This window comes from Oncorhynchus mykiss, chromosome 15 (assembly GCF_057628025.1).
Source record: "Oncorhynchus mykiss isolate SJ-2025 chromosome 15, ASM5762802v1, whole genome shotgun sequence".
Classification (NCBI taxonomy): Eukaryota; Metazoa; Chordata; class Actinopteri; order Salmoniformes; family Salmonidae; genus Oncorhynchus; species Oncorhynchus mykiss.
The window spans coordinates 27,752,680-27,776,557 of NC_143036.1; the positions used below are offsets into that span (position 1 = coordinate 27,752,680).

At 43.7% G+C, this 23,878-nt stretch overlaps 1 protein-coding gene across 1 annotated transcript in view; it reads right to left on the minus strand.

The window, feature by feature from the left end:
- The window catches only part of LOC110489903 (nuclear receptor-binding protein 2), a 53,431-nt gene that overhangs the window by 21,553 nt on the left and 8,000 nt on the right, over positions 1-23,878 (minus strand). Inside the window, exons 2-9 of the mRNA XM_021562880.3 lie at positions 3,499-3,621; positions 2,607-2,708; positions 2,372-2,461; positions 2,053-2,093; positions 1,614-1,708; positions 1,297-1,320; positions 1,100-1,186; positions 213-268 (exon numbers count right to left, since the gene is read on the minus strand). Of these exons, the coding sequence (XP_021418555.1) occupies positions 213-268; positions 1,100-1,186; positions 1,297-1,320; positions 1,614-1,708; positions 2,053-2,093; positions 2,372-2,461; positions 2,607-2,708; positions 3,499-3,621 (618 nt within the window). The remainder of the gene's footprint in view (positions 1-212; positions 269-1,099; positions 1,187-1,296; positions 1,321-1,613; positions 1,709-2,052; positions 2,094-2,371; positions 2,462-2,606; positions 2,709-3,498; positions 3,622-23,878) is intronic.

A 23,878-nucleotide genomic window follows, 5' to 3' on the forward strand; every position in this document is an offset into this window, starting at 1 on the left:
AATCCACGGAATTCTAAGTTATTTCATGACCGCAACAGCCCTAGTCCAGAGTGCAAAAAAGGAGATTACCGTAACTCAATAGTCACGTGGGATTTTACTGTGGTCATGACTCATGACTGCATGTGTGGCGGTAATACGGTCACCGCAACAGCCCTAAATGCAACACATAAGGTTCATAATACATTTATAAACCATGGCAGCTGGATTCTCACCTCCAGAGCACAGATCCCGAAGGAGAAGATGTCAATAGCATAGTCATCCTCAGCCACTAGACATAAGAGAACAGTTGGAATCAATATGTAAGATAGTGACTGTCAAGTCAGAGCATGTTGAGAAATTCCATAGATGCGGTAAAGAGGTCAATGGAACGCAGACCATGGTGGATAGAAGGACGCTGTATTAGCTATTAGCGCACATTCAACAAATCTGATCGAAGGAAGTGGATATTCGTCAAATCCGTCATGATTGATGTATTGTAACAGGTCCACAATGGGGTTACTAAAGTCCGATTTGGATATATTGGGCTGTTTTCGCTGCATAACATTTAGAAGTTGTTTGCTAAATGCTAACTCCCGTTCGTATTAGCTGTTAGCATTGCTAGCATGCAGAAATCGGTGGTGGTAGTCAATGTCTTTATTTACCTGTAATGCAGTTGATTGATGACGATGACATGAACATGTATTGGGGTTGACATCCATACAGGCATTATACACAGATTTTCACCTCAACATAGTGTGAAGTAGCCTAAATGTAGGCTTAACTATATACAATAGCTTAAATGTAGGCTTATTTTGCTGGGGGGCAATGAGGAGATTTGGGATCTTTCCCCAACGCGTTTCCATGGCATTTCTATTGTTTTGGAGTTCCAATGACCTCTTTTCCCGCATCTATAGTGAAACTGGCAACACATAAACGCAAGAAAGGCCCATACTCATTCAAGGGTCTAGGATCAGTTTAGCCTCTTAGATCATAATGAATAAGATTACATGAATAAAAAGGACCTGATCCTAGAACAGCACCCCTACTCTGAGATGCTTTATGAATACGGGCCCAGACATAATAGATATAGAAATAGAGGAAGGCTCAGTAAAACACTCACAGCCATATTCAGGAGAGAAGAAGTGCAGGTTCCTCTGTTCGTCTCGGTTGGGGCGGACTTTACCATGAACACTGGCCTCCGGAAACACTAGGAGGGCAAGATAGACAGATACAATTTTTTAACCCAGACACCAGACCACACAGAATATTGTGACACTCACTGACAATAACATATGCAACACGTTACATGGTTCTTACCATTCACAAACAGCCGGTGCCATACTGTGGATAGAAAAGAGCAGAGTATCCAGTATTAACTTCAGTGGCATAGAACGACAACAACAATGACAATATACCTTCGGGTAATTGTATTACACACAATGTATAGGAGTTTGCTAGTATGCAATGCTCACGGTTATTACTACCATTTATTCAGATAAAGCTGTCAAGTCACAACTGAGTTGTTCCTAAAGGCCATGCTACGACAGGGTTAGGTATATGTTAGGGTTAGGTTAAGGTTAGGGTTAGGTATATGTTAGGGTTAGGTTAGGTAGAAAGTCTTTACTGTGTCAGACCTGAGCCAATCTTGATGAGGCCATTGTGTTGGATAAAGATGGTGTCACAGGTCAGGTTGCCATGGATAATGGGCGGTTCACAGGAGTGCAGGTAACTGGTGGTAAATAACATGGCAATCAAGTGACTGGACACTTTGGGTCTCCAATTTCAACTCTTGACCCCGGAAAACTACTGGACCATGATTAGTAGAATCCCGATACCATCCATATGTAAAATAAATTATGCACGCATGACTGTAAGTCACTTTGGCTAAAGTTGTCTGCTAAACGGCATATATTATTATTATTATTATTATATTAATCAGACGTGTTACTGCTGGACTGGAACAAAAGCCTGCACACCCATTAGCTCTCCACGACATGAGATCCCCAGTCCTAGAGTAATAGTTTACACTGCCACTGAAAATAAGAGTGGGGACAAGAATGTTATTGGTCTTACCTGAGGGCAGAGAGAATTTGGGTACACCATCGCTTCCAAGCCTGGAATACATAAGAGTGAACTGCAGACACTTAAAAAGTGGGATATGATTGAAGTTTGCGACGGATAGAAAACGACTTAAGTATAATCCCCTAACATCTGAGCAGGGACGGGTTCAGTAGAAGGTAGCAAAACATTTTGGAATGTACAAAGAAAATGTGTGTTTTTAGTGGAAATATAGTGTTCATGCAGTACCTCCCTGTTTTAACTGTTTCAAAACGTGTAACTCACTGACTCGTGTCACAGTCAGAAGTTTCCCAAATAGGAGAAAGACACTGACCTTGACGTTCATGGTCTTATGGTTTTTCTTGGTTTTCTTGAGAAACTGCTTGAGGCTGCCTGAGGACATGTACTCTGTGATAAAGATGACCTGTCCAGCAGATAGCAGAAAGAGATACTATCAGGGTGCAGACCAAAGCAATAGATTTGGGTTTCAGAGATAAAGAGAAAGACATTTCCTAAGAGAATGAGTGAGAATGACAGACCATAGAGATTGATCAAGATAGCAGACTTACCCGAGCTCGGCTCTCTTTCATGTCCAGCCAGTACTTATGGAATTTGACTATGTTTGGGTGCTCAACCTGCATCAGGTTCTCAAACATCTCTTTAATCTTCTCCTGAAAAAGAGATGGAGTGGGGAGAGGTTTGAGTACTTACGAGTAGCACAGATGGTTTGCCAAAATATGCACTTTTAAACCATTGACTCGTATTTCCATTTGTGTGCTCACTCTGGAGAATGGAAGTACATCGAATGGAACATACAGCCAGTGACAGAAACTGTGTCTGCGTCCCAAATGGCACCCTATTCCCTATATACACTGAGTATACCAAACATTAGGAACATCTTCCTAATATTGAGGTGCACCCCCTTTGGGTGGTGGACCATTCTTGATACACGCGGGAAACAGTTGAGCGTGAAAAACCCAGCAGCATTGCAGTTCTTGACACACACCGGGTGCGTCTGGCACCTATTACCATACCCTGAATGGCAAACATACACAATCCATGTCTCAAGGCTTTAAAATCCTTCTTTAACCTGTCTCCTCCCCTTCAGCTACACTGATTGAAGTAACAAGTGACATCAATATGGGATCATAGCTTTCACCGGGATACACCTGGTCAGTCTATGTGATGGAAAGACAGTGTTCTTAATGTTTTGTATACTCAGTGTAGTGCACTACTTTTTTAGTGCCTTGTTTCCTCTTTGTTTATTTTTTATTTATTTTACCTTTATTTAACTAGGCAAGTCAGTTAAGAACAAATTCTTATTTTCAATGGCGGCCTAGGAACAGTGGGTTAACTGCCTGTTCAGGGGCAGAACGACAGATTTGGACCTGGTCAAAAGTAGTGCACTATATAGGGAGTAGGGTGCTACTTGTGACATCCCCCTGTCTAACTTTGCCGTACCTCCTGTGCCTTGAAGACCTTCCTGTCATTGAAAAGCACCTCATTCCACACCACCTCGACTCCCTCCTCTGTGTCCATGGCCAGCGACGCACTCTCAACACCGGGGACATTACCTTGACTGATCTGCAGGGGGAGACAAACACACATGAGAGATCCCTCAAGCACCGCAGATGCTATAACTGAAGAGGAACAACCATAAATATGGCATGTGTGTTGTTGCAGACACAATTTACGACATGTAGCCGCTATCATGAATAATTGAGATGTTTCCGAATCAGCTCTGTATGGCCGCAAAACCTCACAGGAGATCTATCTATTTTGAAAAGCTATAGATCCCGATTTCAAAACCTAAATGGAGACTGGTTTTCATTCATTAAATGGACGCATATGGATCTTATGTAAAAAAGCACTGATAACGTCAGACTACTAAAAACCTTATGCCCTGACCATCTGTGTCTGGATGACGTAAAAAGACAAGGGGGTGAGGATCAGAGATTCTGTCGGAGTGAAGAGATGGATTCATGAAAGAGCGAGACAAGGGGGGGATGGGACAGAGAGCAAAAGGCAGAGATTGGGAGTAGGGGATTGGGAGATGAGCGATGGAGAGCAAGAGAAATTGGGAGTGAGGGATTGGGAGAGGGTGAGCCAGAGGATGAGATAAAGACAGAGGCAGAGAGTGAGGGACGGAAATATGTGTGAGAGGTGGAGGGGGAGGGGAGCCGGCTGCCGGGAGCATGTGCTGCTACCAGACTTATGAGGACACTGAGTCAGGGAAAAGGCCAGACTGACTCGGAGCGGAAACAGCGGCAGCACTGTTTGCGTCTGTGTTCCAGAGTCTGGCAGAGCTGACAGAGACAGACAGGCCCTGGGCTCCCATTCATTCCACCCTCAGATTAGCAGGGAGTACGCATTGACACAGCACTGAGATGACTGCTCAACCCAGAATTACAACCAAAGAACAGTCAGTCACACACTGCATCTCAAAGCCTGAGCTAAAACACACACACGCTAACTTATCCCAATCTCTTTTCCCCTGATGGACAGATAACACCAAAGAGGCAAAATAACATAGGCAGTGGTCAAACTTGTTCGTTACAGATACTGGTGGGCATCCCGCAGAGACCGAAGAATTCCGAGCAGTAGAAAGAACATCCGTTACTATGACACCATCACATACAGCTACACATCTGGTGTAACATGCTCTTTCGTTTTGGGTGTCCTGTGTTAAAGTTACTAGTTAAGTGTTCATAAGCAGTCAAGTTATGATTGAATTAACTATTAACGTATTGTTAAATAGTAATTACATAGTAGTAGCGCATTAGACATTTTCATAGGTGCCAATCACGAAACGAAGAAGCTCACAGTTCTAAATGGACAAAAAATGGCTTCTTTCACCGCGGTTAATCAACAAGCCGACACCCAATCAACTGCCATAAATATACAGCCCAGATGACAGCGGCCTGACACATTGGTCTCCTACCAGGCTGCTTTGGCCCAAGTGAGGTTGCAACACAGTGTGACCACACAATGCGCTTTTAATATCACGGTTATGTCCCTGGCTAGAGCAAACCATTATCTGAGGTGTACTGTACACACCCTATCCATTTCATAGTTAAAACATTATTGTAAACACTGTTGGCTTTGTCCACAACACAACCAGCTGCGAGGTTCCAATACTCTCCTACTCGAAGTACGGAGAGGCCTAATCGAGAGGGGACTGCAGTGGGGAGATCTCTCTCTTTGTTCTACTCCTACTCAGTGAGGTATGATAAACTGATTATGGGGCAATACAGGGCAGGAAGTAGGAACACAATGCTCTGACATAGTGACCCTAATGGAGAGCCAGGGCTGGCTGGGAATTCCCAGCTAAAGCATGTCTACACAGGGACTCATGTTTGGGTGCTGTTGTATATTTTTCCTGGGTGTTACGAAACAGTTAGGACCCTGTGCTGGACTTGGCTCCCAGAGTGTTTGGTGGGGTGGAGGGGTTGGGTGCTCAGTCATGGTAGGGTGAAACTAGTAAACAGCCTGTGATTGGCTGCCGAAGGGAGGTGGGTTAAGCGTGGGGAAGAGGTCGGTGGGTTCACGTCCAAACAACACAAACATTTACATTGATGTTTTGCTGATCAGACAGATTATCAGATAACAGAGGTAATTTCGGTAAATCTGTCTGAAAGGCTTTCTGTTGTTTGGAATATCTATTTAGTTTGATAGATTAACTACATGCTTGTTTATTTACATTAAGTGTAACCAGTCCATTTCCTGATACTAATAAACAAGGAAACTGGTCAGCTACATTTTAGACAGCCTTCAGTTATGTTAGTATGGATAAAAAAATAGATCTTGATCACTCGCAAGTTGATCAAAAAAAGACGATGCCGATAACAACATGAATTTTCATATTGCTTGCAGTTCAGGAGTAGGTCCTACCTCTATCTACAGGAATCCACAGACAGTCAGCCACAGGTAAGCCTTGGCGAGTGACTGTCTGAGCTCAAGTGATCAGCACAGATTACCCGCAATCCTCCGACCCGGGGCGTTACCCCAAGGCCACACCGTTAATACACACTGTCCGTATGAGGTCAGGGGCTGTGCGTCCCCCGCGGACGTTGGTCTCCAACCCGCAGAGCTATGTCACAACGGGACACAGACGACCGCGTCTCAGGACTATGATTTATACATTATAGTAGGCATAAATAGGCTTGTGGAGGAGGACCACCTCCGGCTCCACTCCAAACCCTACGTGAGGCATGCCTCTCAAATGACAATCTAGTCCCTATAGCGCATTACTTTTGACCAGAACCATATGGCTATGGGCCCTGGTCAATAGTAGTGCCATTTGGGACGAAGTCCAGTTGACTAAAGATCTGATCTCAGACCTCCCTGGACATAACCTGATTACAGATACACTCCCGGGCAACCCACCAATAGAGCCATCCCTAGTACACACAGAATGAGGAGGAGTAAAAGCTCATTCACATGTGGCACAAGGCCAGCACATATTGTCTCTGTGTGTGTGTTAGACAGGGTGCTAGACAGGGTGCTAGAATTAGTGCGGTGAGTCAGACCGAGAGGAGATAATGGAGGGAGGCTTAGGGGAGAGGTGGAAGGGAGGATGTTAAGGCCCTCTACAATGTGTCAGCTCGTCACTATCTATGGCCCTGCAGTGGGCGCCTCTGTCTCTGTACTGACCTATAGTCTCACTGTAGCAGAGAACAAATGAAAGAGTGCCATTGTCTGAGGGAGAAACAATGTAAGCGTGTGGGTCCTGACAATAACAAAGCACTCAGTCTCCCCACTCTACCATGTTTCTCTTGCTCTCCGCCTCCTCCTACACCCATTTGAATACCAGATGACGAATCAGAGTAGGCCTACTGCACGACTACATTTAGTTACGTCAACTTAACATTAATATTAGTTACGTCAACTTAACATTAATAGTAGACTTGATATAGACCATTGAGACTGCTGCAGCCAGAAAATCTGCATTACACCACACTGTGTGGCGCTGGCGTACAGTAGAGTATGTACATGAGGGAGTCTGTTTCCATGGTTTTCTGCCTTCTCTCTCTGAGGGTTGGCTGGGAACAAAGCAGAGCACGCATCAAAGAAGTGCCTCGGCTCCTTTGCTACGGAGGTGACTGTTGATGTGTGGCACACAGAAGAGTGATTCCCAACGCCCTGGCAATGCAGATATAGAAGAATAGGTGGAGATGTAGAGGAAGTTTGGTGCTCTTTTTGTTCTGCGATTCACTGGTTTTCCAACTAACAATTCCAGTGACATTCTTTACTTTGAACAAATGTAAAATAGTTTGTAATAATACAAAATGACGTCCATCACAACACTGCAAACCAAGGAATAACTTGAATGATATATGGAAGGTAAAACCATTTCCCAACATGGAATTTGTCATCGCTTAGCTCAGTCTCATTGTAAAGCTCATGTTCCTTCAAGGGAAAAGGCCCACTGCCAGGACCCACTACCAATTACCAAGACCCCCTGCCTTACTCGGTGACCTTCACAATCTGGACAGGTCACTGCGAATTTCGTCTAATGGCCCGTCCAAATAGAAGACTCTGTCCCTGTCAACTTCACAAAGAGATGTGATGGAGATAAGCTGACATCAAGTTTCACTTGTTAATTTCCTTAGAGGCCCATGTCAAGAATGGAATGTAGGAGAGCAAGGCAGGCTGGGAGATCTTAAGTCCAGAGTCAGTAGTATCAAAGCTGTAGCAAAACACAGAGCCATTATTACACTCAAAGCACACTGTATGACGGAGGAAGCCTTGTTGATGTTGCCTGGAGAGCTTGAGTGGGAAGTGGAGACCGCAAGATTCCTAATCATTCCCCAAATGACCGCAAGATTCCTAATCATTCCCCAAATGACCGCAAGATTCCTAATCATTCCCCAAATGACCGCAAGATTCCTAATCATTCCCCAAATGACCGCTAGATTCCTAATCATTCCCCAAATGACCGCAAGATTCCTAATCATTCCCCAAATGACCGCAAGATTCCTAATCATTCCCCAAATGACCGCAAGATTCCTAATCATTCCCCAAAAGACCGCAAGATTCCTAATCATTCCCCAAATGACCGCAAGATTCCTAATCATTCCCCAAATGACCGCAAGATTCCTAATCATTCCCCAAATGACCGCAAGATTCCTAATCATTCCCCAAATGACCGCAAGATTCCTAATCATTCCCCAAAAGACCGCAAGATTCCTAATCATTCCCCAAATGACCGCAAGATTCCTAATCATTCCCCAAATGACCGCAAGATTCCTAATCATTCCCCAAATGACCGCAAGATTCCTAATCATTCCCCAAATGACCGCAAGATTCCTAATCATTCCCCAAATGACCGCAAGATTCCTAATCATTCCCCAAATGACCGCAAGATTCCTAATCATTCCCCAAATGACCGCAAGATTCCTAATCATTCCCCAAATGACCGCAAGATTCCTAATCATTCCCCAAATGACCGCAAGATTCCTAATCATTCCCCAAATAGAAAACGGTCTATTTGTAACACCACTCAAATCAAATCAAATGTATTTATATAGCCCTTCGTACATCAGCTGATATCTCAAAGTGCTGTACAGAAACCCAGCCTAAAACCCCAAACAGCAAGCAATGCAGGTGTAGAAGCAGGTTCAAATCAACTCATTGAAAACACACAACTTCATATGTGCTTAGACTTGCAATAACATGTTGCAAGAATGTTGACAGAACAGCCTTTCTGAGTTCTTTAAAAGGTTCCCAGAACATTTCATTAAGTTGTGGGTACATTACAAGAGAGAGGTTCCCAAAACACAAAATACCTTCACAGTTGTGATGACATTCATACAATGTTTAAATGAGGTTGCACAGGACATTCCCTTAATGTTGTAAGAATGAAATATGTCCGTTTTTAGGACGTCCATAGCATATTTGTTTTAGGTTGAAAAAATATTCCATTGATGTTCACGCAATATACATTTTAACTCGTCTTGGAGGTCTTCAGAACAAAATATATTTAACATTTTCAGCAAATTTCATCAAATTTGTATTTCTTTAAAGTATAAGAAAGCAGATTGGAAAACACCCCCATTATGTTTCTCTCAAGATTTGAGGACTGTATTGTAGGTGATATAGAGACACAATGCATTTGTATTTCATTCACAGGACATTTAATCATACAAACACAAGCTGCACGTGGGGTTTGAACCTGCAATATTTGGTTCCCAAGCCAGGTCTTTAATCCTCTGCACCACTAGGGAAGCTCTTGTTGAGCTTCTTTTTTTCAGTATATAGCCATGTTAGTATGGTCAATCAAGAATTCCATGCTTCCTTTTTTAATCTTCTTAGACATAAGTAACCCAGGACAATACTGGTAACTCGGTTATCCACCATCACTCCCCCCCCCTTCCTCTTTATATGCTGCATACTTCCGGGTCCATATTTACAAAGTATCCAAGACTATGAGTGCTGATCTAGGATCATTTCTGTTTTTCTGATCATGACCATATAAAGTGTCTCAAAGTAAGAACTATATTGGGAGCGTTTGGACAGTCGACAGTTTCTGTGTTTTGGGAACATATCTTTTGCGATGTCCCCACAATGTTCCCACCAGACACTCCCTAAAACCCTAATGAAACATTCTGGGAACCATTAAAGAACAAGACGAAATGTGCTATGGGAACGTTCTTGTAACATCAGGTGAATTTTTTTTTTGCACCCTAAAAGAAACATTGTAGAATCATCTGCATCATTCCCTCTCTTTGTCCGCTGTCTCCAGTGTGTTGTGCTTCCGTTAGTACCAGGGTTAAAAGATTACACTAGCCACATTGTCCTTGTTCCCCTTGTCTGCCTTGTGACAAAGCTCTGTATTTAGAGCGCCAGTGGGGGAGAGAGATGACTAAAACACAATCCCATTCTAGAAGTTAAAAGTCATCTGGTCTATGATGTGATAAGCATTAGAATGAGTGTTGAACAGCCTCTTTATATAAGCCAATCTGCTCAGTCTGGTGAAAAGGAGTCTTTGATCTCATCTCCACCTCTAAAAGAGATGTGGGTGTCTTCGTTTTTGCATATGATGTGTGCACCTGTGTGTGTGTGTGTGTCTGCACATACCCGTGTGTATGTGTGTGTGTGTGTGTGTGCTATTGTCTCTCACCTCTGGTTTATTCATGCGAAGGCCTTCCTTTCCATTCTAACACTGTAACCTCAAGTGTTCTACTGCTCACTAGACACATCCAGAACAGAGCACACCAATCTACGCAGCTTTTACTGCGGCCAAGAGGAAAATAAAAAGAAGGGTCGTAATCTAGTTGACTCCTTTTCAGGGTAGACCTCTTGAGTTTGGACCGAAGAGATCAGGTGCTCTTAATTGATTGCAATCATCTAGGCCGACAAAAAGAGCACGGACCTAAACAAACGCTCTCGCACTCACAAACAGTCTGGCTAGAGTAGACTGCCGGTACAGTATATGGATTTGCTAATCATGTTCACAATTGATGGTTGTGTCTGATGTGGCATACACATGAACCCCTCATCTGATTAAGTTATTAGAATATTTAGATTTATAGTCTCTACGTTGCTCTGAGATCCATCCTTCCCTGTGACTCGACCATATTGGGCATGATGAATTGGTGGTACCAGATAAGCACCGTAGTCACCAGCACTAGGGCATGTGATAGAAACACAACTGTCATCAAGAGACAATTTACAGAGAATAGGCTATAGGCATAACCTACTACAGACAGAAAACACCCTGCCTTATCACAGAGAAAACCCATACCCATGCTTGGCTTTCTTTGTGGAAGGCCATCGTGACAGGGACATTGCTCTTTTGTACAAGGGAGAGATACAGTATCAGAGGTTGGCCTTTGTATTACTAAGACTAAACTAGGTGTTGATAATGAGGCCTAGGTTATGTGCTCGAAGAGGCGAAGCGAGAGGGATAACTGGGCCCAAAATCTGTCTTCTCCAGCAGGTGCCGTTAATTGATTTATTTTTCACTCACCAAACAAGGAGTTTTTGTATCGAGGTCAATGAGAGCGTGTCGAATTTGGTCGACAAAAAATGGAATGGCTTGTGATTTATTTGATCGAATAGATGTTTTGTAATGCTTAGGCTGTTACGAGTGTACTGACAACTTTTAGAAAAAACACTTTATATCGGAAATTGTGCCTGTTGTTCACACGCGTATCTGCCCTTTCATTGGCTAGAATGGTCCCACCTGATCTTGCCTCCTCTCGACTGCCTTCCATTTTTAAAGCGGCCACTTGAGTATCTGGTCAATTGAATAATAATAATCTGTGGTGCTCGTCAAGACTCCAAAATGGAGGTTTAGGTTGTCCTATGCGCTTTAATCAAGGATTCCATTTAGATTCCACAGACAAAACTAGGTGTTGATGATGATTAGGCTTCTGTTTGTGCTCGTCAAGTCTCAAAAATGGAGGTTAAGATTGTTGCTCCTGCTGTGAAAACTCAAGGGTAATGAGCCTGACTCTTTGCGCACATTGTTTTTAATGAAGGAAACATTTCCCAAATCAAAGGGGTTTCATTGTTCCAGCCCCCACAGGATTCCCATATACCAAGTAATAGTGATAGCTTTTTCGGTAAGCCAGATCTTCTGCCTCTGTTCACCTAAAAGAGACGTTTATTAGGCTCCCAAATGGCTCTTTGTTCAGTAGTCCTTAACTTCTTTGGGACTGGGGGGCAGTACTGAGTAGCTTGGATGAATAAGGTGCCCAGAATAAACTGCTCGCTACTCAAGCCCAGTTGCTAATATATGCATATAGATTTAGATAGAAGTGAAGTTTCTAAAACTGTTTGAATGATGTCTGTAAGTATAACAGAACTCACATGGCAGGCAAAAACCAGAGGAAAAAATCAAACCAGGAAGTGGGAAATCTGAGGTTTGTAGTTTTTCAAGTCATTGCCTAATAAATATACAGTGTCTATGGGGTCATATAGCACTTCCTAAGGCTTCCACAACAGTCTTTAGAACCTTGCTTGTGTCACGTTTGTTATACGAATGAGACCAAGGCGCAGCGTGGTATACGTACATTCTAATTTATTAAAAGAATGAACACTGAACAAACTAACAACAAAACAAACCATGAAGCTAATATGAATAGTGCAGACAGGCAACTAAACATAGAACAAGATCCCACAAACACCAAAGGGAAATGGCTACCTAAATATGATCCCCAATCAGAGACAACTATAAACAGCTGCCTCTGATTGGGAACCATATCAGGCCACCATAGACATACAAAAACCCTAGACAATACAAAAACTAGCATACAAGCACCCTGGTCACAGGGGCGGCAGGGTAGCCGAGTGGTTAGAGCGTTGGACTAGTAACCGGAAGGTTGCAAGTTCAAATCCCAGAGCTGACAAGGTACAAATCTGTAATTCTACAGGCAGTTGACCCACTGTTCCTAGGCCGTCATTGAAAAACACTGAAAGAAAGATGCCCAGGGTCACTGCTCATCTGCGTGAATGTGCCTGCAAGGAGGCATGAGGACTGCAGATGTGGCCAGGGCAATAAATTGCAATGAATTGCAATGTCCGTACTGTGAGACGCCTAAGACAATGCTACAGGGAGACAGGACGGACAGCTGATCATCCTCGCCTTGGCAGACCACATGTATCATCACCTGCACAGGATCGGTACATCCGAACATCACCCCTGCGGGACAGGATGGTAACAACTGCCCAAGTTACACCAGGGACGCACAATCCCCCATGTTCATACTGTCCACAATAGGCTGAGAGAGGCTGGACTGAGGGCTTATAGGTCTGTTGTAAGGCAGGTCCTCACCAGACATCACCGGCAATGCGACGGTGGGCACAAACCCACCGTCGCTGGACTGGCAAAAAGTCCACTTCACTGACGAGTCGCGGTTTTGTCTCACCAGGGGTGATGGTCATATTCGTGTTTATCGTTGAAGGAATGAGTGTTACACCGAGGCCTGTACTCTGGAGCGGGATCAATTTGGAGGTGGAGGGTCCGTCATGGTCTGGGGTGGTGTGTCACAGCATCATCAGACTGAGCTTGTTGTCATTGCAGGCAATGCTACAGGGAGACAGGAGGATTCTGTGCGTTACATCCTCCTCCCTCATGTGGTACCCTTCCTGCAGGCTCATCCTGACATGACCCTCCAGCATGACAATGCCACCAGCCATACTGCTCCTTCTGTGCGTGATTTCCTGCAAGACAGGAATGTCAGTGTTCTGCCATGGCCAGGGAAGAGCCCGGATCTCAATCCCATTGAGCACGTCTGGGACCTTTTGGATCAGAGGGTGAGGGCTAGGGCCATTCCCCCCAGAAATGTCTGGGAACTTGCAGGTGCCTTGGTGGAAGAGTGGGGTAACATCTCACAGCAAGAACTGGCACATCTGGTGCGGTCCATGAAGAGGAGATGCACTGCTGTATTTAATGCAGCACATGGCCACACCAGATACTGACTGATTTTGAACCCCCTTTTGTTCAGGGACACATGATTCCATTTCTGTTTGTCACATGTCTGTGGAACTTGTTCAGTTTATGTCTCAGTTGTTGAATCTTGTTATGTTCATACAAATATTTACACGTTAAGTTTGCTGAAAATAAACACTGTTGATGTTAGGAGGATGTTTCTTTTTTTGCCGAGTTTATATATATATTTTTGTTCTATATATATATATATATATATATATATATTTTAATTAATCTGTTATTTTACCAGGTAAGTTGACTGAGAACACGTTGTCATTTACAGCAACGACCTGGGGAATAGTTACAGGGGAGAGGAGGGGGATGAATGAGCCAATTGTAAACTGGAGATTATTAGGTGACCATGATGGTTTGAGGGCCACTGTGTGTGTGTGTGTGTGTGTGTATATATATATATATATATATGCTTAGGGTTGTTGTCCTGTTGGAAAGTGAACCTTTGCCCCAGTCTGAGGTCCTGAGCGCTCTGGAGCAGGTTTTCATCAAGGATCTCTGTACTTTTCTTTATTAATCTTTCCCTTGATCCTGACTAGTCTCCCAGTCTCTGCCACTGACAAACATCCCCACTGCATGATGCTGCCACCACCATGCTTCACCGTAGGGATGGTGCCAGTTTTCCTCCAGACATGACACTTGGCATTCAGGCCAAAGAGTTCAATCTTGGTTTCATCAGACCAGAGAATCTTTTTTCTCATGGTGTGAGAGTCCTTTAGGTGCCTTTTGGCAAACTCCAAGCAGGCTGTCATGTGCCTCTTACTGAGGAGTGGCTTCCATCTGGTTACCCTACCATAAAGGCCTGAGTGCTGCAGAGATGGCTGTCCTTCTGGAAGGTTCTCCTATCTCCACAGATGAACTCTGAAGTTCTGTCAGAGTGACTATTGGGTTCTTGGTCCCATCCCTGACCAAGGCCCTTCTCCCCTGATTGCTCAATTTGGCCGTGCGGCCAGCTCTAGGAAGAGTCTTGGTGGTTCCAAACTTCTTTAATTTAAGAACGATGGAGGCCACTGTGTTCTTGGGGACTTTCAGTAGGCTTGTGTCATTGGGCAGCTCGCGGCTGGGCTTCCCTTTGTAGTCCGTAATAGTTTGCAAGCCCTGCAACATCTGATGTGCGTCGGAGCCGGTGTAGTAGGATTCAATCTTAGTCCTGTATTTATGCTTTGCCTGTTTGCTGGTTCAACTGAGGGCATAGCGGAATTTCTTATAAGCGTCTGGGATAGAGTCCCGCTCCTTGAAAGCAGCAGCTCAACCCTTAGCTCAGTGTGGATGTTGCCTGTAATCCATGGCTCCTCTGGATGAGCATTTTCTTGTTTGCTTATGGCTTTATACAGCTCTTTGAGTGTGGTCTCAGTGCCAGTATTGGTTTGTGTTGGTAATTAGACTGCTACAAAAATATAGATGAAAACCCTCTTGTTAAATAGTGTGGTCTATAGCTTATCATGAGATACTCTACCTCAGGTGACCAAAACCTTGAGACTTCCTTAATATTTGATTTTGTGCATCAGCTGTTATTGAGAAATAGGCACAGACCACCATCCCTTGTCTTGAACAGAGCTCATAGTCTTGAACGGAGCTTATCCATTTTATTCTCCAGCGATTAGACGTTCTCACAAGGCAACCGGACCTGCGTATTTTCTTCATGCGAACGATGGAGAATTGGGCCTAGTCTGGTATCTGGTGTAAATACTTTGTGTCCGACTCATTAAATAAAATATCTTTGCCCAGTTCGAGGTGAGTAATCGCTGTTCTGATATCCAGAAGTTATTTTCGGTCATAAGAGATGGTGGCAGAAACATTATGTACAAAATAAGTATCAAACAACACAATAAAACGCACAGCAGCACAATTGGTTAGGAGCTTGTAAAACGGCAGCCATCTCCTCCAGCACCATTCTTCTCTCATGGTCAGTCCATGTCAGGGTGCACTTTCATTTTTTTGGCCCTATCACTACACAGCTGATTCAAATAACCAACTCATCAAGCTTTGATTATTTGAATCAGTTGTGTAGTGCTAGGGCAAAAACCAAAATGTGCACCCAGTGGGGTCCCAGGAAAGAGTTTGGGAAACCCTGGTCTATGTCATGGAAAGAGCAGGTGCTCTTAATGGTTTCCATACTCGGCGTATATTTAAGCAAAAATGCCCGCGGGGGTGTGGTGCTGTGATGTGGTTGGACCCAGTTGCAGAGAAGAGACCAGACGAGGAATGGTTAAGGATAAACATAAATACTTCACTGATAAACAGTTGCCGCAAAATCACAGTACACTGGGGCAAAACAACAAACAATAAGTCTCAAAAACTCACTCAGGAAACAAACACAGACAGACAGACAGACCAGACCAGACCAGACCAGACCAGACCAGACCAGACCAGACCAGACCAGACCAGAAAGCTCCTGCAAAGGAAACCAGAAAACACACCTCTTTTAAGAGGGAACTCGTGAGTAATAAGACACACCTGAGTGTCATTAATGTCTCTAGGATGGTGTCTGCCCCCCTCTGGTGACAGGTGGCACCATGACAGGTACAGTATATGGCCAATATACCATGGCTAAGGGCTGTTCTTAGGCACGATGCAACGCGGTGTACCTGAATACAGCCCTTAGCCGTGGTATATTGGCAATATACCACAAACACCCGAGGTGCCTTATTGCTGTCATAAACTGGTTATCAATGTAATGAGAGCAGTAAAAATACATGTTTTGTCATACCCGTGGTATACGGTCTGATATATAACGGCTTCAATCAGCATTCAGGGCTCGAACCACCCAGTTTATAATAGCTGTTATACAGCTTGTTTCACACATTCTTCAACGAGAATGACTCCAATGATTAAAGAATGTCATGCATGGGGGATTTATGACGATCAATGTGACTGTCATCCTCCAACAGGCCAGTTGCAACGCAACATTATGGAGATCATGTGTACGGCATACCACTTTCAGCTGTATTTCCAAATCACCACTTAAAGTGAGGAACTAGATCTTCCACTAATGCAGACAACAATACTAAATCAAATGGATGTTTATACCTTCCAAGACCATAAACATAATTTCATGAGAGAATCAGAAGCAAGGCCTCCATTTTAATTATTATCTTTGGGTGGAAATCTGGTCCTGCTTTACTCAGCAGCTGGAGCTCTTTCAGGCAATTACATTAATTTGCACCTCTACAATGCTGGCAGCAGTCAGTCGTGAGAATAAAAAAAACATTAAAATGGCAGATTTACAAAACAAAGATGGAGAGTGTTAAAAAATGTGTCATTTTTTGGTGAACAAAAACAGTCCAATTCCAGGAAGAGGGATTGGAACTGGGTGAGACTTTTTCACGACACAGTCAGTCGGTCAGTCGGTCGGTCGGGCAGCTGGGCTAATGGGACGTGTGTTTGCTTTGACCTGAATCTGGCACCCGTCCCACTCCTTCAAAACATCTGGGATTGACTTGGTTCCCGGAGAGGCTTATTAGAGCCTGGCAAAGTCCACCCATGTATTAAAGTTCTCCATAAAGAGTGGTAATTGCTGCCCACTGGATTACCCAATTCATGCTTGTAAATCACACATACTGCTTGTTTAAAGGGCTACGGCAGAACCAGAGGAGGAGGAACAACAGGGTTTCAGTCTGAACCTCCTGCAAAACCTCAGAGGTCGAACAAGTTCAGCACTGTGCCAGGAAGAGTAGGCAAGAGGTAACACAGGGTGAAAGCTAACAGCTTGGCTTGATTTGGCCAGTTTAGCAAAGACATAAGTTTGCACTATTTGACACGTAAAGGCTTCTGCATGTCTCAGTTTGGCTAGCGCCTAGCCAAAAGAGTGTACTCGCACACTCCCTTATAAGACCTTTGCCTGAAAAATGAGAAAAAGCAGCCATAGTGCTGTTTGTTCATCTTAAGATGCTGTAGGCAGTATATAATTCAAAAAAAATAGTCAGAACTGAATGTCGGACACATGCAATGGCCATTATCTCACACCTAGAGAAGATTGTAAAAGGTCGGCACAATATCTGGTAAGGGATGGAATGTGCTTAACTCTTATTCTCTTCAGCTTGTGTGGCCTACCACTTCACGGCTGAGCCGTTGTTGCTCCTAGATGTTTCGACTTCACAGCACTTATAGTTGACCGGGGCAGCTTTAACAGGGCAGAAATTTGATGAACTGACTTGTTGGAAATGTGGCATCCTTTGACGGTGCCACATTGAAAGTCACTGAGCTCTTCAGTATGGCCATTCTATTGCCAATGTTTGTATATGGAGATTGCATAGCTGTGTGGTCGATTTTATACACCTGTCAGCAAAGGGTGTGGCTGAAATAGCCAAATCCACTAATTTGAAGGGGTGTCCACATACTTTTGTATATATAGTGTATTTACTACAATCACTCTTTAATAAATATCCAATGCCACTTCCCCTGAGCTGTCCACAAAGACAGCCTACTGCACTAGTAAAGCTATGTCTCATAAGCTCATAGCAGGAGGCCATTCACAGAAGCCAGAGCCATGTTAAATTCATGAAGAGTCGATCGGTGTTGAGTCACATTTTATTCTTCTCTGGCCCCTGCATGCAAAAGACCTGCTTACTTCTCGCCAGGCTGCTGAAACAAGAATGAGATGCATTCAAATTTGAAAATGCAAATCTCCTATAATCCCTTAAGCATGGAGGACAGGAGTTATTTTTATTGAGGCGGTGGTGAGATTTCTTCCGCCATGGTAATGATTATGGACAATAATGCGAGAGAGCATATGAACTTGGAGGGTTCTGAGGGATTGACAGGTAAATAATACGGTTAGATGTTCATTGATCACATCCCTGACCTAAAACTCTTCTCTTCTCGTAGTTTCACATTTGCCTTGCTTTGGGTTTAGGTAAAGAAGCCTACACCTCTAACAAAATGCTTCTTGGGTTAAGGTTGCATGACATCTCTAGTTTTTGGAAAGTCTGGTTTTAGTCTGAGGGAAAAAGCATTTGAAGTAGGAATGTTCATGTTTTGTTGGCCTCATGACCTTGCTCCTTCCTGTAGGCCCCTTAATCCTCTCATGCTGGTTGGGGGGAGGGGGATGACCTTTGGGTTCAATAACGAGACTGCAAGGCTGTTTTTCTTCGGACTTGTAATAGTTTTGACCCTGTTGCTATGCTTTGAGGCATCTTGGCTATACAATTGCACATACTGTGTCTTCAGCCTATAGAGCACTGATAGGCGAATACGGTATATCCTAGACTGTCACCCCACCACTATACGTAAAATGCGACTGAGAGCGTCCAACACAGCGAAGCAGAACACATCGAGCACTTATCCTCGCGTTTTGCCCAACACTGTGAGTCAACACCTGAATTTGACATAGGGACTCATACAGCTGTGAATCAGCTGCGAGCTGTTGCTCAAAACCAGAATTCCTCACAAAACTACAGGAGTAAATGCCTGACATGAGTCATGGCATTTATTCTCTCAGACACTGCGCAAATGACTAAAAGCAACTTTCAAAGAGAGAGGCGCCATCTCCTTTGCATCGAACAAGATGGATATTAATATTTCATGCAGAATAGGAAAATGGAGGCCAATTGAAACAGCTCTACTTCTCCCTACTGTCAATGAGAAATGGGAGAGAAACGGATCAGCGGATGCCTTATGCTTTAAATTATGCAAATCTTACTGGCTCTGTCAGTAGTAATATGCACTTTTCAGATGTATCTCTAGTACTCAAAATGAACATGTCAGAATGAAGGAAGAAGTAGGAAGAATGTTAATCAAATCAACCATACAAAACAGGGCTAAAATCAACATTTTGCCACTCAAACGGCTATGGGCCAAAGAGTAACGCTTGAGTTTTGACATTGAGAATTACACACCAGTGGCAGTCTCAAACTGCGAAGTGACACTGTGGCATGGATCCAAGGTGGCAGGGAAGTCATGACATTTAGACAACGGTAACATCTACGGAGGAGGCTTGCAGGAGGCGTCAGCCATTCCTCAAAGATTTCGTCCCATGCCAGCTCCCTTGTCAGAGGGAGCGCGAGAATGAGAAGACTCAAGTGGAAAACGGTGACGGATACCGCACTGTATATGACGGCCCTAAAGGGCCTCATCAATGAACGCTCTCACATGTTGTCAATGGCTTAATAAAGTCCTCTCTTGCCCCACAAATGTCCATACTCATGACCTACCAAGGTAATATAGGCCTAATCAGTTCAGACATTACACTAGCACAATAGCAGTATCCATCAGTGCTACATATCAAGCATTACAAGTGAAAACAGTTTAAAATTGCGGCACTTTTTTCAAACAAGAGGATCGCCGCCCCTGTTAACGACAGAGTTGAATTGGTTGGGTTGGACACCATCTGGTCTGTTTTTGCTTTGACGGAGCTCCTGCCTCGTTCAGATCTCAGCCCCATGACACTGGGCGATATGGGTTCACACTGTGTCCTGGCAACATGATCTATCCACACTACTGCACCTGACAGACACTATTCTTAGCCCAGGCCAGGAAGACCTTTCTCTTTCTCCCGTTGCACTCCTCTTGGTACTCCAGGGTCATGTTCATTCGGCAACCAACGGGGGGGAAAAAAAAGACTGAACCAGGGTGGGACTACATGGACTTGTTCAATGAGAAATGCTCATTTGCGTTTTCCATTGCAAAACATTTTACATTGAGTGTGCCCTAATGTACACAACCCAGGCTGCAGTGGAGAGAGACTGGGCTGGGGCCGTTAGTGGACTTGGTTTAGGCACAGCAGGCAGCCAGCCACTCCAAGTCTTCCCTACCAGGTGGCCAGAGGGTAAATAATACCTGGAAATGCCATGGGCTGTGCTGTGTGAAAGGCTTGACAGCCTATTGTAGACACTGACTGGCAGTTGTTTGGATTACATCTTTTGTTTCTGCTCCCTGACATCAGACAGTAATAGGCCACTTAAGAAGATTGATCACCAATGTCAGTTATTTCATTAATGCTTTTCTAGTGTTTATTAACACCTCTGAACTATCCATCTGTGTTTGCTAGAGTAGGAATGTGCATGGCAGCATATTTTCTATACGTTTGTTTCAAAGGCAAACACAACGTCATTTCATGAAAGTGTATGACCAATGGCTGAGATAAACCCGATTTGTGTGGCAACAATGTTTTAGTATTAGTTAGGAGAGCGTTTAAAAGCCACCGACAGGTCAACTTGATGCTGTATCTGGAGTGATGTGAATATTAACTAGTGTGGTAAAATGCAGAGTTGGAAATAGTATTACTGTGCAGTTGTGCTAGCTGCTGGTGTAACTACTCTCATGTCTGGCAGACCCATAAAAGGAGGGCCACAAAACATGTCTTCACAACCAACAAAGGTCAATTACAGTGTGGTGTGAAATTATAGACACCCTTAATAAAGATGAGCAAAAATGACTATATAAAATAAATAATTAAATTACTGAGCTATGTTGTATGCTCCAAAGAATTAGGAAATTATATTATTTTATACTAATACAATTACTCAGAGGAAGAGATTTTGTTTAACAAGTACTACATTTTTTCTTTCATTTAGGTAGGAGTCAAAATTATTGACACCCCTGTTTTGAATTCCCTTTCACCGTGCGAGGATGGGACTGAGATTGAGACGAATGTCGATTTTGTGGCCAATTCACCATTTATTTGTGGATTTTGATGTGTGCTTGGAGTTATTATCTCGCTTTATGATCCTCTTATGGTCAAGTTTCAGCCTCATGGCAGAGGTAACCAGGTTTTTGGCAAAAATATCCCGGTACTGGGTGAAGTTCATGATGCCGTTGACCTTAACAAGGACCCCAGGACCAGTAGGTATGGGGTTCTTTTCTGCTGATGCATTCTCATTTCGACACCAAACCCACCCCTGGTGTATGTGGCCAAAGAGCTCTATTTTCATGGCATCTGACCAAAGCACCGGTTCCAATCCAAGTGCCAATGCCATTTAACATACTCTGCCCAAGCCTAAACAGGGCTGTCAATCACTTTGACACCTACTTTTTCGAGAGAAAAAAAGTATTACATGTTGAACAAAATCTCTTTCTCTGAGCAATTGTATTAGTTTAAAATAATAATAATAATTGGAGCATATAATAAACTCAGTATTTGAATGATTTATTTTATACAGTCATTTTTGCTCATCTTTATCAAGGGTGCTAATCATTTCGGACCCCACTGTACATTTGTAGAGGATGACAAAGTACAGTACGCCTTCGGTGTGGACTGTGGAGTATCAAATGAGGGGTACACTGTACATTATGCCCAAGGCGAGATTCCCGTGCCATCTGAACTCCTCTGCTGTTCAGTGATACAGGACACTGTCTGCCTGCCGCTATGTCATAAAACCATTCATTCATAAATCTCCTGATGCGCCCAAAGGGGGAGGGACATTATATCACTACTTCATACAAACAGTGGCCATCATTCCAGGTTAGAAAACCTCCTGTCGACGCACAGATATGAAGCCAATTCTGAGACCAGGTCTTGTGGTAACGGTAGCCAGGCGTGCTACACTTTAGTAAGGTATGTTGGGTCAATGGTTTGTTATGATGGATCAGGTTTAACTGCAGTCTTATTCTATATCTTCATTAAGGAGGTCCTCCCTTAAAGGCAAGATATTCCAACACGTACATCGGCCATGCGCAGAGGGTGACCATCCTATCGCCTCTGGCCACAGAACATCGTCCGTAATTTCCCAACGATTCTACATCGAATCGTTATCATTTGTCGACACCCAGCAGGTGATCTACCGCGCATGGCTGATGTTCGTGTGAGTCTGTCTTGTTTTTTGGAATTCTATCCAACAGGCCTAACCAGATATATTCGTAAGCAATTCTTCAAGACTAACGTAATAGTTTTTTTGCTACTTTCATCTTGATGCTTGCTTTATAATTTTGTCTGAAGTCTGTGTGTTCCACAATGACAGATAATCCAACAGACTCTCCATGAAAGTGTACATGTAATTCAACTTGATTGGATATCATCCATGGCCGTTGTTATAACTTAACACCCCTGGTCTCCAACGATGTGATAGGGAGGAGGGGGGGGGAGGGGGGGGGATTCATTTCTGTTAATTGCTTTTGCATAACAGCGAGTGTTTATTTAAGACATGACCTGACTTGCCCGTTTCCCATGTGCAGTGGGTGTCATTCCACATGGAGCAGCTGTTACCCAGACCCGGCGAGAAAGTCTGCATTGGATCATCAGGAAGCAGCGGTCATTAGAGAGATCTCTTAAAGCAAGGCAGCACTTACAGACAGCCAGGACATGGCAGGGGCTTACAATGGCTAACTATGCCTGTGGCTTGGACTGAGCTGAGGGTTTGGTGGCCATTAGGATAATTGTTTGCTTGAGGACGTGTGTCAGTTACAGTAACCACATGAATTTGATCACTGTAATATCACGTAGGCCTACTGTAAAGTACTGGAACTGTAAAGTTCAACTATTCTTTTTTTTTTAAAGATACATCAACTTTCGCCATGACAGGCATGTCAAGCATGCACCTTGTAATAAGTTGCCATGGAGAAGCAATCATGTGCGTAAAGCCGTAGGTGCACATTCTTGGCCCCTGTTCCCGCCTTCTGTCTCACAACAAAGACTTGGAAGTGCAACAGTGAGCAGTGACACCTGTACAAAACTATGCAAATATATGTGCCTGTCAATCATCATTCTCACACAGTCCCTCAACAGTCATGAATTTACATTGAAACAAGAAGAGATAAGATGTGCTTTATTGTCCATTAATTTACAGAGAACGGAAATGTGTCTTCATGCTCACAACCCCACCCCCCGAGACACACACCCACATACCTCGAGGGGCTGGAAGCAATGGGTCAGCCGCAGTGCAGTGCCCCTGGAGCAATTATAAGGGGTTAAGTGCCTTGCTCATGGGCACAATGACAGGCGATGGTATCTAGCATGATGCCAGCAACCCTCTGGTTGCCGGCTCACTTCGCACAAGATTATCTGGTCTGAGCTGGGATTGAAACCAGCAACCCTCCAGTTACTTTCCTGCTTGTCTAACTACTGGGTCATTCCATCCCTGTAGTCCCATCTTCACCGCTACTACTATTGTCTGAGCAGCTAACCGATCGCTGCAGCTGTACATAGTCCATCGGTATATAGCCCACCCAATTTACCTACCTCATCCCCATACTGTTTTTATTTTATTTACTTTTCGGGCTCTTTTGCACACCAGTATCTCTACCTGCACATGTTCATATGATAATTTATCACTCCAGTGTTAATCTACTAAATTGTAATTATTCACTCCTATGGCCTATTTATTGCCTACCTCCTCATGCCTTTTGCACACAATGTATATAGATAAAAAAAAATTATACTATGTTATTGACTTGTTTATTGTTTTCTCCATGTGTAACTATGTTGTTGTCTGTTAACACTGCTATGCTTTATCTTGG